The sequence below is a fragment of the Labeo rohita genome, chromosome 11 (genome assembly GCF_022985175.1).
Source record: "Labeo rohita strain BAU-BD-2019 chromosome 11, IGBB_LRoh.1.0, whole genome shotgun sequence".
Lineage (NCBI taxonomy): Eukaryota > Metazoa > Chordata > Actinopteri > Cypriniformes > Cyprinidae > Labeo > Labeo rohita.
In genome coordinates, this window is record NC_066879.1 from 10,467,574 (window position 1) to 10,481,594 (window position 14,021).

The window sequence follows — 14,021 nt, forward strand, 5'->3', positions numbered from 1 at the left end:
TTTGCACCTGGTTAAGAATGCTGATAATGATAATTCAGGTTGATGCAATTTGATTTATTGGGTAATGTAATAGGATAATTTAAAAGTTTTTCATTTTAAATAGTTATTGCTATTTGGGCCAGTTTGTGTCGCCAAAACACATACTCGTCTAAAAGAGTGCGTACGCACGGTCAAGAGCATCCTTACGGTGCGCACTTATTTACGCCAAGTTTATTTTTTTTATAAATCCCGATATGTGCGTGGAAAATGCGTACGCATATTTCTATGCCCATTTTGTGCGTACGCAACGTTTATACATCAGGCCCCAGGTGAGGGGGGTGGTGGCGCCAGAGAAACCGCCCACTGTCCTCACGCTCCGCATTTGCCATCCTGTTTCGGAAAAGCCCACGCTCAGCTGTATTGAGGCGCACAGCAAAGGCTCCGCTGGGATTCGAACCCAGGATCTCCTGTTACCGAGACAGGCGCCTTAACCAACTAAGCCATGGCACCCCGTCCCTATGACGGTTCCGACGGGCCAGCATTCTTCGGCAACAGCCGAGGGCTGGTTTGCAAGCAAAACCACCTGCTGCTGCGCTGCAACACCGTTTGCGTTGCGTTCTCGGGAAGAAAAGCCACGGCCTCCAAGGAGGTGCCATAGCTCTCTGAAAGGCACCGCTGGGATTTGAACCCAGGATCTCCTGTTTACAAGACAGGCGCTTTGACCAGCTAAGCCACGGCGCCCCGTTGCTGTGACGGTTCCGCCCGGGCCAACATTCTTCGACAACAGCCGAGGGCTGGTTCGGAAACGAAACCACCTGCTGCTGCTCTGTTTGCGTTGCCGAGGGCTGGTTTGCAACCGAAACCACCTGCTGCTGCACTGCACCACTGTTTGCGTTGCGTTCTCGGGAAGAAAAGCCACGGAGGTGCCAGAGCTCCCCAAAAGGCACCGCTGGGATTCGAACCCAGGATCTCCTGTTTACTAGACAGGCGCTTTAACCAACTAAGCCACGGCGCCATTCTGCACATGAGGGCTGGGGAGGGCGGCTCAGAGGATCAAAGCATCTAGGCAAGAGGCCAGTGTCCAGGTGCTGTGCGGCTAAAAAGGCTTTGTTGACAACTGACTGGGGGTGGCCAGCTAGTCTCTGCGTTTGTTGGCCAAGCGTGGCCAAGCGTCCAGCATTTGAAAGACTACATTGCAGCACAGCCACACACGTCATCCTGTTTTTACTGGAGAGCAATTGTTCGATGTCTGCAGAAGACAACGGTGATATTAGTCAGCTCAATTTAGGTCAACGTTGTTTCAGTCTAGATTAGCGCGTTTTGGCGTTGTTTGGCCGTACTTCACTGCGCTGCTGGTAAAGAAAGCGGGATTGACGGCTAATCCTCTAAAACAAGGTTTTCAGAGCTGCAGCCGGGCTCGTCCGGGATTTGAACCCGGGACCTCTCGCACCCTAAGCGAGAATCATACCCCTAGACCAACGAGCCACTCTGTTGCCCGCACAAGACAACGGTGAGATTAGTCAGCTCGATTTAGGTCAACGTCGTTTCAGTCTAGATTAGCTCGTTTTGGTGTTTTGGCGTAGACTCTTCAGTAACGAGCGCTGCCCGTCAAAGGAACGAGCAGGTTCCACCAAGTTTTAAACCCGAATCGCTTTAAACCCGAAAGGCGACGGACGGAGTGCAAAAACAACACACGACTCCTCTCTGCCAAAAACAGGGACCTTCAGTCTAACGCTCCCCCAACTGAGCTATTTCGGCAACGGCACCAAAGGCCACTCTCTAACCGACATTGACACTGTAAGACCACAAGCAGGACGACGTCAATCCTACCTAATGATGCTGTTCAGCTGAGCCAAAGAAAGCAGCGCTTTTGAAGCTGCAGCCGGGCTCGTCCGGGATTTGAACCCAGGACCTCTCGCACCCTAAGCGAGAATCATACCCCTAGACCAACGAGCCACCTGCTGTTGCGTTCTCCTGTGGTTGGCAAATGCAAACAGAAGAAGCACATGGCTGCGAACAAAACAAAAAAAAAACAGCAAAAAAATCCTTTTTGCCGTTTCTCCACCAGCTTGGGCTGCCCTCTTAATCGAATGTTGCCCAAAAAACCAACAGGCTGGGTTCGATCACAGATGGCCTCAACGGATGCGCTTCAAAGAAAGACGCTCCGCAGCCAGAGGCGGGCTCGTCCGGGATTTCAACCCGGGACCTCTCGCACCCTAAGCGAGAATCATACCCCTAGACCAACGAGCCACCTGTCCCGAGCTGCCGCCCGGCCATGTGCTTCACTGCGCTCCTGGCTTCAGGCGCTCAGACATCCCGCTTCTGCAGTTGGCAAGTGTAGAAGAAGGGCACATGTAACTGGGTGGATTTCTGAGAAGCCCGTTTCTGCCGTACCTTCACTACCATGGCCTGCCTTCTCAGTTTAATGTTGATTAACACGTCAAAAGCAAAGGACACGAGGCTGAATTAAATGGCACAAGGCTACATTGCAGCACAGCCACACACGTCATCCTGTTTTTACTGGAGAGCAATTGTTCGAGGTCTGCAGAAGACAACGTTGATATTAGTCAGCTCAGTTTAGGTCAACGTTGTTTCAGTCTAGATTAACGCATTTTGGCATAGACTCTTCAGTAATGAGCGCTGCCCGTCAAAGGAACGAGCAGGTTCCACCAAGTTTTAAACCCGAATCGCTGAATTCGTGGTCCAGAGAGCTAACTGTTACATCGCGGAACCAAGCGGTGACAGCGGTGTCTGCCCTTCTGCTTGCAGGGTAGAAACAACTCTGACGGCAACATCCAGAAAGTCCTTATTCTAAAGCTCTCCCAACTGAGCCATTACAGCACCTGCCAACCAAGTTAAAGTTGCAGATGAGGAACTAAGAAGATGGACAAGATGCAGACATCAAAAATAAAGTGGCACGTGTGAAGATTTCTGAGAAACTCCTTTCTGCCATGTCTCCAATGGCTTGGGAAAAATGTCAGGGCAAAGGATGTGACGTTAGTTCTCTTGGGCTCACTGAAGACTTATCATGCTGTTACCGTCTCAAGGGTGGCAAAATTGCTAGCCCGATGTCCTGGGGCTATTGTGTCTTCCATTTAGGCTACCAAAACATATAGCCGCCCTGCCTAACGGGCTATTTTAAATACATGTAAAAATACATTTTATCTCAACTCTAAGAAATTATATTTTCTTGGCCACAGAAAATAACTTTCTTAAAGTACCGTTGCATTAGAGCATGTAGCTCGAATCGGAATCGTAAAGGGACATTAATTTGCAAGGCAGAATCAGAATCAAAACTCATGTAATTTGTGCACAATAGTTTATTAACGAAGGACTAACACATAACTAATCTAAACAAACAAACATGAAATCACTCATACATGGGGAATGGTCAGTGAGAAGCAGTTTGAGAGAGACAAGGAAATGAAGCTATGAAAAGAGACAGTTAGCCACCTGAGTGAAACCATCAGTGCTGTCTACAGCTTATACTAAACCTCTGTTTTGTTTAGTTAAATGTATGATACTTGCATTGCCTTGGTCATTGAACAAGTGTCCGAATGCAGTCTTGGGTGAAAGTCTTGATGGTTGGAGCAGTGGTGGTTTTGGAATCCTGATCACGTTCTTCTGGGTCCGAAGAGTGATGAACTCCAAAGATGTTCTGACTCAATGGTGACTGGGAGTTTCTTCCCATGTGAAAAGTGAAGAAAAACCAAGAGCTGAGAGGGACCCATCTGAAGTCCTGTGATCTTTGGGGAATGGAAAGACAAGGCCGCAAGGCCTGGCGCGTGCTTAGGGAAGTCCTGAAGAGTTCTAGCTCATCTTCTTAGGTTCTAAAAGAACCACTGACTGACTGAGGCGAGTCATGAAGATGAATTCCAGGGTTGAGTGGAAAGGTCTGGCTCTTTGTGGTCGAGAGCCACAGCTCTGAAAGTTGGGGCCTGTCGGGCCCGCCGGGCACGGCCTGTGCCGGCTCAGGCTCCCCGTGGGTTCCTCCACACGGGCAGCAATCGGAAGATGTTGCAGACGAGTGAAGAGAGTGAAGAGAGAGAAGCGATCAATCGTTTGATGCCTTTAAGCTCTCTGGAGGTTGCGCCTCCAGGAGGTCCACGAACCAGTGGTAACTTTCACCTTTGGAGGGAAAGTTTATGACTTTTTCTCTGTGAGCCTGGTATTTTGCATATGTAATTCGAGTGGGTGTTGATGCAAAACTACTAAGGTTTCTTAAAACACTAACATGTTGCAAAGGTATCAACATATAATATACACCATCATTTAGATGATCAAAATACAAATTCAAAGAGACCAAACATGGCATATGTGGGTTATACGGCTAGTCATCTATCATAACACATGCATAAACAGTAGAAAGACAAATGCAACAGACAAAATTAAAATACAATGCAGTAATACTGTACACAATGACCTGGGCTATGTGTGATAGGAAGGTCAAAGAAAGGTTTGTCTGTGAATGAATAGGAAAGAGTCTATTTCTATAGGCATTGTGTCTTTGCTATGGGCAAATGCTGCATGGTCAAATGTGCATTCCTCTGGGCAATAAAACCTCTTATCAGACCGTTGTCCTGGCAACTGAGCTCTTTTGGGGTGTTAGTTGCTTTGGGGGGTTGTCTCCCAGAGCTCCAGCATATAGCTGGCTTGTTGGGTTTAAAGACTATTTGTTAAATGTAACAATGAATGTATGTCTGATTGGTCCAGATGCTACAAATAAATAAACCTTAAATGGCATAAGAAAAGTCTTACATTTGGGCACAGAAAGACAAGAATTGCAATATAGATTAATGTGACGATTGAACTTCAAAAGTTCATTGAATTTCATTGAATTAATATTTGTACTGCACATTTCAAAGTCCCTTCCAAAAATCTAAACAATAAAGACAAGCATGATATACATTTATGTTTTACATTCATATAGTAATTGATACATCTGATTCATGCCTTTTCTTAAAAATAGTTTAAAGGCTGAAATGTTATTTAAATTTTTTCCCTACCATGCGCATACACTATTAATTTTATTTCACATCCTAAAAATGATCATAAAAAGCCTTAAACTGATTTTTTTTTTTAATCTGCAGATACCCTGTAAACAGTGAAATAAAATTCCTTCCTTGATATATGTCAATATTTACGTTTTGAAAATGTTTTTGATTGACATTTTGACCAGTTAAATTCAGGGACTAGCATAATTCATTTTGATCTACCAAAGTCAGAATGACTGCCCAAAGGGCTACCAGGGATTTTGAAATTTTGTGTGTCCTGGTTATGAGCAATTTGTAGTGGTTTGACTGCACATTTTGAAAGTCCAGTCAGAAGAGCTTTGCAATAGGCCACGATAGACTGTTAAACAGGACAAACTAGAAAAAAAAAGAATTTGTGCAGAGATACAGTTAAATGTTTTTGTTTTTTCACTCACTTTCTGCTTTTTCCAAACCTCTTTGTGAATTTCTTATCTTGTTGAAAACAAAAGATATTTTGAAGAAAGTTGATAACAAAACCATTGATGGTAGCCATTGACCTCCATAGCTTTTTTTATGGCATGTTTATAACAATGTTTCTGACATGTATTCAGGGCTGCTGAGAGAATTACCATGGTACAGGTCTTTAGGAACTTAATGGCCACCCTGGCCCAAATCTTGGCATGAGAATCAAGATGGCTGAAAGCAGCAACTCTTCCTTTCCTAGCTTGGTAATGGGGTCATATTGCCCTTTACAAGGTGTCTGACATTTGTCCCAGTGCCTTATCTGATGGCATTGTGCATTTGTTTGTGTTAGTCCAAAAAAAAACAAAAAACAAGCAAAACGTTCTCCACTGCAGTCAGAGAGAAGCCCCACCATAAAGCTGAGCACTGAAACACCCTAAAATATTCTGTTCAATTGTTCAATACACTAGTATATTATGATATTATTACTTTCTACTTGTACATGCATCAAATCAGCACATAAACCATTGAATGAAAAGTGTTTTTGGTTGTTACATATAAAGTTAAAACATCTACTTATCTGACCAGTGTTACATCTTGCTCATTTCATCTGTGGCAAAAATTGTGTGAGTGCAACAAAAGGAAGCAGAAAGATTTTGATTTGCAGGCTGCTGTGTAGTCTCTGGCTACGCATATCAGAAGATGATTTATCAGCATAAGGTTTAATACAGTAGTCACAGGAAGACAACTGCAATTTGTGGCACCATTTATTGACTTAAGATGTGCATTATTCATGAATAAAATAAAAATCTCATCTGTGATAAATCCATTAATGTTAGACTTGACTAAATCAAAATAAAATTGGCACTAGCAACTACAAAACTATTTAATGTGACATTGGCAACAAAGAAAAAAAAATATAAATGAAGTAATGCAAAACCACAAAAAAAAGCAGTTAAGTGCAGCACAAGTATGTTATGATTAGAATGTAGTTATGATATACAATTTGATTATTAAGTATGGGGTAAGAAAGTCTTCTATCATCTAGCAGTAATAACGCCATTACACTCAGTTTCTATTCTATGTACAATATTAAATCAGATTTTTTTTTTTAAATGACTCTTCTTGAGAGTGTCCTTTTCTACAGACCTCTAAATTTCACCTTAGAGTTGTAGTAAGACAAATTAAAGTTCAACTTAAGCTTTTAAATAAGATTTCAAAATCTACAGTCAAACAACATTAGGTTATTAGCCTGACAACATATCCAAAGCCCAGTATCAATTTTCAAAAATAAAATTAAGACACCATATCAAATCACATAAAATATAATCAAACTATGTAATCAGATTCATAATGAAGCTGCTGACACGTATTCAGCTCACAGATGTTTCACTTTCATGAAAATTACTTCTTTTCTTTCTTCTTTTCCTAAAAATAAAAATAAATAATTTAAACATAACAGAGAAAAAATGATTGTTATTGACAGCACAGAGCTAATGCAAAGCTATGATGTTTCACATACCTTCTCATTCATAGAGAGGATGATAACAAGCTTTCTGAAGATGGTCACAAAGTCCAGGAAGAGGTCAACACAATGCCTTCATTTAAAAACAAAAACAAAAGTGCCTTGAAGTGTACAAATATGTCCATTCATTACTTTTTCAATATGCACTACTTGCGGATGGTTTATTTATTTAGATACAATTAAAATGGGACAGAAAAAAAAAAATAAAATAAAATAAAATAAAAAAAATCAAACAAGTATTATATCAAAGTACATACAGGTCTTTCATTATAGAAACATCAATGAGCTGATTTAGATAATATTTTACTCTGTAAAATACTAATAGAAATTAGGAATGGTCAATATGAATTTTCCTTTTCTTCAATTTAGCAGTAAAGGTTGGTATTGGGTATTTAGTGTTGGACACTTAACTGTGGACTGTCATTTATAACTATTCAAGACAAGTTTAAACTTAAGGGGATAATAATGCAGTTAACACACCTGTGTTTCTACCAGACAGTACAGTTTATGTGGTCATGGAAATGTATAAGCTGTTCTTCCGTTTACATGATTGTGGATGCAGTACATGAACCTGAACGCTGTTTTTGTGTATTAAGAACTTTTCCTGCACTAAGCGGTGTGTATGTAAATGCTGCTGTGTCACATAAAGGAAAAGTTCACCCAAAAATGAAAATTAGTTAAAAATGTACTCACACGCAAGCAATCCAAAACGTAGATGAGTTTGTTTCTTTCAGGAGAAATGGATAAAGGACTTGCATTTAAGCTGGAAGCAACTGCTTGGTAATAACGTCTTGATAAATTTATTTCTCACAAACATTTGGGCTGAAACTACTAGTCGACATCACTGACAATAAAAACAATTGTCAACAAATATTTTAGTTGTCAAACAGTCATTTATCTCATATGACTTATTGTAAGCACCTGCGATAAAGCAATTTGACCAGTGTGGTGCAGTAGCGCAAGACAGTAATTCAGCCCTACCACATAGAGTCCAACAGAAAACATGATTATGAGAAGTGCAAACGAAGATGAACCAGTCGAGTGTCGGAAAGTTTTACAAAACTAAAAGTAAAAAATGCTGTCTTGTGTGATGGCCCCAATATACTTACAGCAAAGTACTTTTTCGTTCTCCGGTTAAGGGGAAAAAAAAAAGTTTGACATAAGCAAGCAGTGCTTTATTTTTTCTAACATCCTGACACTGCATTCTGCAGATGATACACTGGTAAGCAAGTGATTGAATGCTACATTTCTCAAAATCTGATGAAGAAACAAAATCATGGATGGCCTGAGGGTGAGGACGTTTGTAGCTAATTTTCATTTTTGGGCCAATAAGCCAGACTTTTTTAAACTTCAAACCTTTGCTTCTGCGTAAAATAGTCCATAATGCGTAAGGTTTCCTCCAGCAAAAAAGTCCATCCACTGTCATCGTCTCAAATCAAAATCCACCCACATATTTTTTTAGAGTTGTTTTGGCTTGTAAACAGAGCTTGGTCTGTGCATATTTCTCTCCTGATTCTGACCAGACCACTTTTTCATTGGAGGAAGTGACTCATGATTTTGCCAGAAGCAATACCTTGAAGTTAAAAACTTCTAAACAATGAATCTGTTTCTTATAAACACACAACATCTGGCTTCACAAGATAATTGATCAATTGGAGCTGTGTGGATTATTGTGATGTTTTTATCAGCTGTTTTGACATTCTAACAGCTCCCATTTATGCAGAGGATCCACTGGTAAGCAAGTGATGGAATGCTACATTTCTCAAAATCTGATGAAGAAACAAACTCATCTACATCATGGATGGCCTGAGGATGAGGACGTTTGTAGCTAATTTTCATTTTTGGGCCATTACACCTTTAAGCAGAGCAGTGTTTGTCCATACATATGAGTTTAAGAGCAGCTCTTTTTTTCCATTTTAGCTCAGAATCAAGAATAATCATTTTCAGTGCATCCATGGGGTTAGCCAAAGCACTACTTTTCATTTCATACACATTCTTTTTACAAAATGCCTTTAAGCTAGTGCATGTTAAATAAAATGGTCAGTTAGAAAATATATTAAATTAATTTTAACACCAAGTAATTTGTGTTTCCATTTTTACATAAAAGGCCTTACATACACCTTCCATCACATGATAATTCCTGGTGAATTGGTAAACACAGTAAATCTCTATGCCTTACCAGATGTAATCTTTGTCTCCCATTTCTGCCTTCTCAATAATTAGCTGAGTGTCAAACAGCACAAAGCCACACATGATAGCCAGACCCAGGTACACATGAGCCTGAAACAACAAACAAATGTTTGCAAAAACTCTCACACAACTTTATCACCTGCTTTCATACAGTGGCATCATATACCTTAAAGACTATGGCTGAGGCGAAGAACATATTGAGGAGGGAGACGAGCAGAAGAACAGTCAGCCCAGACATCAGAGTGCCTTGAAGGAAAAAAAAAATAAATCAAATCAAATCAAAACAAAGTTACAGGTCAAAATAAAAACAACTGTACCTGATGTTTTAATGCTTACCTCCCAAGAAGAGATAACTTCTGCGCTGGGCATAGAGGGCGCTCAACGTGAAGCAGGCAAAGATGACAGAGGTGCCCAGGAAAGCAGTCAGGATGATACTAAAAAAGGAATACAACAACTGTTGAGACTAGGGCTTATTTATTTGTGCTTTCATATCAAGACTACAGAAAAAGGTTTTATTCAGTTATATAATATTGTAATCCACACGTAATCATCATTACTCCGGTCCAGCAATTAACGTCTTGTCCAGCCAGACCTTTTTAACTTCAAACCTTTGCTTCTGCGTAAAATAGTCCACAATGCATAAGGTTTCCTCCAGCAAAAAAGTCCATCCACTGTCATCGACTCAAATCAAAATCCACCCACATATTTTTTTAGAGCTGTTTTGGCTTGTAAATAGAGCTTGGTCTGTGCATATTTCTCTCCTGATTCTGACCAGACCACTTTTTCATTGGAGGAAGTGACTCGTGGTTTTGCCAGAAGCAATACCTTGAAGTTAAAAACTTCTAAACGATGAATCTGTTCCTTACAAACACACAACATTTGGCTTCACAAGATGATTGATTGGAGCCGTGTGTATTATTGTGATGTTTTTATCAGCTGTTTTGACATTCTAACAGCTCCCATTTATTGCAGAGGATCCACTGGTAAGCAAGTGATGTAATGCTACATTTCTTCAAATCTGTTTCCATGATGCAACAAGGAGTTGTAAGAGTGAAGGTGTGTACATTTTTGGATCAACTATTGCTTTAAAAACCAGCTCATCAGAGTAATTTTTAAGATGAACCCAATAGAAAGTAAACCCTTTGCTTTGGAAATATTACCTTGGATTGACGCTAATGACGTAGTCCATAAGCGGGCCGAGTCCAAGACCTGTGTAAAGCACAGATTGATGTTACAGTGGCAAGTAACAGTAAGTGTTCTGAACACATGATCTAAGAAATGAAGCTGTTAACAAACATCTCACCTGTGAAGAAAGCAAAACCAGCGAGGATGGCCAACCTCTTCTTCTCTGTCTGAGCGCTGTGAGGGGTCATGGCAAGCCAACCCATCATAGCCAGTGATCCAAGCATGGTCAGCCCACCCTGAAAGACAATATCATGATGAAGAGTATTAGAAATTGGCTTTAAAAGAATCTGTCTACAAATAAGTACTAAATTATATAAATTAACAAAATGAACATGCTATAAGGATTAAGGTTTGGTTTAGGGTTAGTTATATGTAATTATATATCATTTAATGTTATGACTATGGTAAGTAAGTACATGTAACATGTTACCAATTTTTAAAATAATATTTTAAAAAACACGTTGCATGATTACCATCATCCTACATCCAAACCCTACTATGAGTGTGAAGTGCAAAACATAGAGCTGTTACCTGAAACAGTCTTGTAATGATGAAAATGTAGGAGCCGGCGGCTGCCACCAGCATACACACAGCCAGACTGGCGTAGACATTCTTCAGGTGCTGCTGAGTCGAGCGAGAGCTGTCCAGAAAAACACACAGAGAGATACACTTTTACAATTCTAGCTATTATTGTGTAAATACAATGAAATCAGAATCACTTCATGAATAGCATATAGACCCAAACAAGTATAAATATGACATTGAGGTGATCAAAACACACTTACATTTGAGAGAACTTAAAGAGAGCATCAAAGTTTATGTTGCGATCAAACACGTTCATTTTTCTGCTGCTTTAGTGATCACAGGAAACCACCTACATGAAGACACGGAAAACAGAAGAAATAGCTGAAAAAAAAAATACTTCTCTGCTTTTGATTATCTTTGTAAAGAACATCACTAACTTGAAATCCACCATAATCAATCAAATGTCATTTTTCTTCAAATGTCAAATTTCATTTAATGTAGTTTTTTTTTTTTTTTTTTTTTGTTTTTGTTTTTTTAACAGTGGATTTCTGTGTTATAATAAGAACAGGGCTTTTTATAATCATGGGTAAACCATGGGTATTGTTAATATATTCTACTGTCTGTAATGTTTTTATACAAAAAAAAAAAAATTAAACTTCAGTTGCACAAACGCATCATACTTTTTAGTTCATGCCGAGAATTACCCTAAATGGGCAAATAAATAAAAATGACTGGTTTTGGCTAGACTAAACTGACTTTAAACGGTCATCAGTAATCGTATGGCTAAAATGTCTACAGCAAATATCACCAAAATATGACTACAATGTCTGTTTTAACTGACTAAAGCTAGACTTAGAATACTTAGCTTTGACAAGGATAAGACTAAACTGCACAGACTTTTAATCTTTTAAACTAAACCCTGACCAAGAAAAGCATACGTTTGATTTAATACGACAAAAATTAACAAGGACATTTTAGACTAAGAGCAATTTTTTTTTTAAAAAGATGACAAATTTAACATATATTAAACAAAAATTCAGTAAACCAAAATATTGTTATTACTTTTATTATTTATTACACATGAAAGGACTGCAGGAAATTATGTCATTATGAAAGTTCACAGTGTGTACTTTTATTACAAACATTATAGTTTCTTTTTTGCGTTTCTTGCTTTGACCGTTTCTACTCCCCAGGAAATGTTAATCATTTGACATTAATCATTATTCCACCATAAATGGTTTTCTAGTGTACACGCAGTCTGACCTTTGACCTTATCCAACTGAGAGTGACAGGATCTGCCAGTGCCATTGCAACATTATCTGTCTACATTACACTGAAATGGACTGAGCAAATGAAGCTATGCTTCCCAGACACTATGCCTTGTAGCCTTTAAACACACACATGAACTGGGGACGTGAAGTCATCGAAAAATCAACAATGAACTTCCTCATGTAGAGTGAAAGTAAAAGGCTACACAAATCTTTGACAGTAACAGCATAACGAAAGTACACCGAAAGCACCATATTTGGTTTTACCCAAAGAAAAAAAAAAAAAGCTAAACCCCATCGTGACACTATCGTGAAGGACTCAATCAGCAGTTTACTAACAAACCACAAGCACGGAAAAGTGCTTCGGTATAAACACTCATATAACGTTACACACACAGTCTGTGTGCTGTACGTTAAATTAACAGCGAGTGAGTTCAGGTCAAGCTTCAGATAAACCGCATTAAATAGCGTAATGTAACACATACAAACAGGAGCAGCTGAAGTTCGCAGAGTTGATATGTAGTTGATCATGTTCAGTTATCAAACCTTCTGATCGTGACGTGTGTTTTAATCGTCTCACTATATTCGTTTACGCGACGCGCTCCTCTCGCTTATTGCGTTACGGCTAATCGTAATCTCTTCACCATGCATATTACTTCTCATCATTCTATAAACATGAAGTTCATTTTATTACCATAAGATGTGAAAGTGTGTCTCTTCCCGTCTGTTGTATTTCTGAAGGCCTGGATTTGGACTCAACGCCTGCCCGACACGTACAGCAATTGCCAAACAACGCGATGGCGTCACTCACGCGATCTTCTTCTTTTTCATTCTAATATGTTTGGCAAACCATCATATGCTTGCACCTTCGCCACCTAGTGGACAGTAGCGCAATGACGCTGTGTAGTGAGCGGCCTGTCGGACAACGACACGAGTGTCCAGAAAAGATCTATAAAATCTTTAATCATTTTAGTTTGAAAGATTTGTGCTAGATTCTTACATATATCATTCTTGTTGGTTTCATATAATTAGTTACATGTATTGGCTACATTTATTTATTTATTTATTTTAATTGCAACAGGTTAAACAAGTTGAGAAAAAATGTTTTTTTGTTTTTTATTTTTTTTATTTCACATATACAAATACATCTTAAAGGTGCTAATGTAACATTTTCATCCAGTCAAATGTTATGTTGGTCGTATTTTTTTTGTGATGTTTGTGTAAAGTAAAAAAAAAAAAAGAAAGAAAGAAAAGAAACAGGAAGTGTATCGGGACCAGTATGCAGTGTTGGGGATTAACTAGTTACATGTAACGGAATTAGGTAATTTAATTACAAAATAAATGTAATTGTAATTAGTTACAGTTACTGAGAAAAAAATGTGTGATTAAATTACAGTTACTTTTGAAAAATGCCAGTAATTACAAAGGGGATTACATCTGAATTTAATTGACTTCTTTCATAAACTGCATTTACTGCTCTAAAATGAGACACCCATGTTTCAGGAGTTTAGGACACAGAATAGGACACATGCTTATTCGATAACTGTTTTATTTCCTATTTGGGTTTATGCATAAACTTTATTTTTTAAGATTGTTTTTTCCAAGGCATTGTTACATGCTAGTGTTTTCTGTCATAACTATGCAAACATTTGATTTCAAACCCAGTATCATAGCTATTAAACTATTTCTTGTTATGATGTTATTTATGTTATGATTTTGTTATGACATACAGCGCAAGTGCGCTCACGTTGACCCGAGTTCGATTCCCGTCTGGAGGTCCTCTCAAAGCTCTTTCCTGTCATCTCTCTACTGTCCTATCACAATAAAAGGCATAAAAAGCCTCAAAAAATAAGTAAAAAAAAAGTGGTGGCTGTGCTTTAAATTACATTATTACACAGCTCAGACTCATTCGGG

General features: G+C 39.1%; 1 protein-coding gene and 6 non-coding genes across 7 annotated transcripts; all 7 read right to left on the reverse strand.

Annotated features, from left to right (window-relative positions):
- Window positions 1-415: 415 nt before the first annotated feature.
- Window positions 416-489, reverse strand: trnap-cgg (transfer RNA proline (anticodon CGG)). Its single transcript has one exon. It is a non-coding gene; the product is annotated as a tRNA-Pro (tRNA).
- Window positions 490-646: 157 nt separating this feature from the next.
- Window positions 647-720, reverse strand: trnat-ugu (transfer RNA threonine (anticodon UGU)). The gene has a single exon. It is a non-coding gene; the product is annotated as a tRNA-Thr (tRNA).
- Window positions 721-920: 200 nt separating this feature from the next.
- On the reverse strand, window positions 921-994 carry trnat-agu (transfer RNA threonine (anticodon AGU)). The gene has a single exon. It is a non-coding gene; the product is annotated as a tRNA-Thr (tRNA).
- Window positions 995-1,392: 398 nt separating this feature from the next.
- trnap-agg (transfer RNA proline (anticodon AGG)) lies at window positions 1,393-1,464 on the reverse strand. Its single transcript has one exon. It is a non-coding gene; the product is annotated as a tRNA-Pro (tRNA).
- Window positions 1,465-1,863: 399 nt separating this feature from the next.
- trnap-agg (transfer RNA proline (anticodon AGG)) lies at window positions 1,864-1,935 on the reverse strand. The gene has a single exon. It is a non-coding gene; the product is annotated as a tRNA-Pro (tRNA).
- A 222-nt stretch (window positions 1,936-2,157) lies between these two features.
- Window positions 2,158-2,229, reverse strand: trnap-agg (transfer RNA proline (anticodon AGG)). Its single transcript has one exon. It is a non-coding gene; the product is annotated as a tRNA-Pro (tRNA).
- Window positions 2,230-6,163: 3,934 nt separating this feature from the next.
- Window positions 6,164-12,948, reverse strand: tegt (testis enhanced gene transcript (BAX inhibitor 1)). Its single transcript, XM_051122988.1, has 10 exons — window positions 12,802-12,948; window positions 11,100-11,188; window positions 10,846-10,954; window positions 10,433-10,550; window positions 10,290-10,338; window positions 9,466-9,563; window positions 9,296-9,375; window positions 9,119-9,219; window positions 6,937-7,012; window positions 6,164-6,842 (listed from the first exon to the last, which is right to left on the reverse strand). Exons 2-10 carry the CDS (start codon window positions 11,153-11,155, stop codon window positions 6,819-6,821), a joined length of 711 nt encoding a protein of 236 aa, XP_050978945.1. The 5' UTR covers window positions 11,156-11,188; window positions 12,802-12,948; the 3' UTR covers window positions 6,164-6,818.
- Between the last annotated feature and the right edge of the window lie 1,073 nt (window positions 12,949-14,021).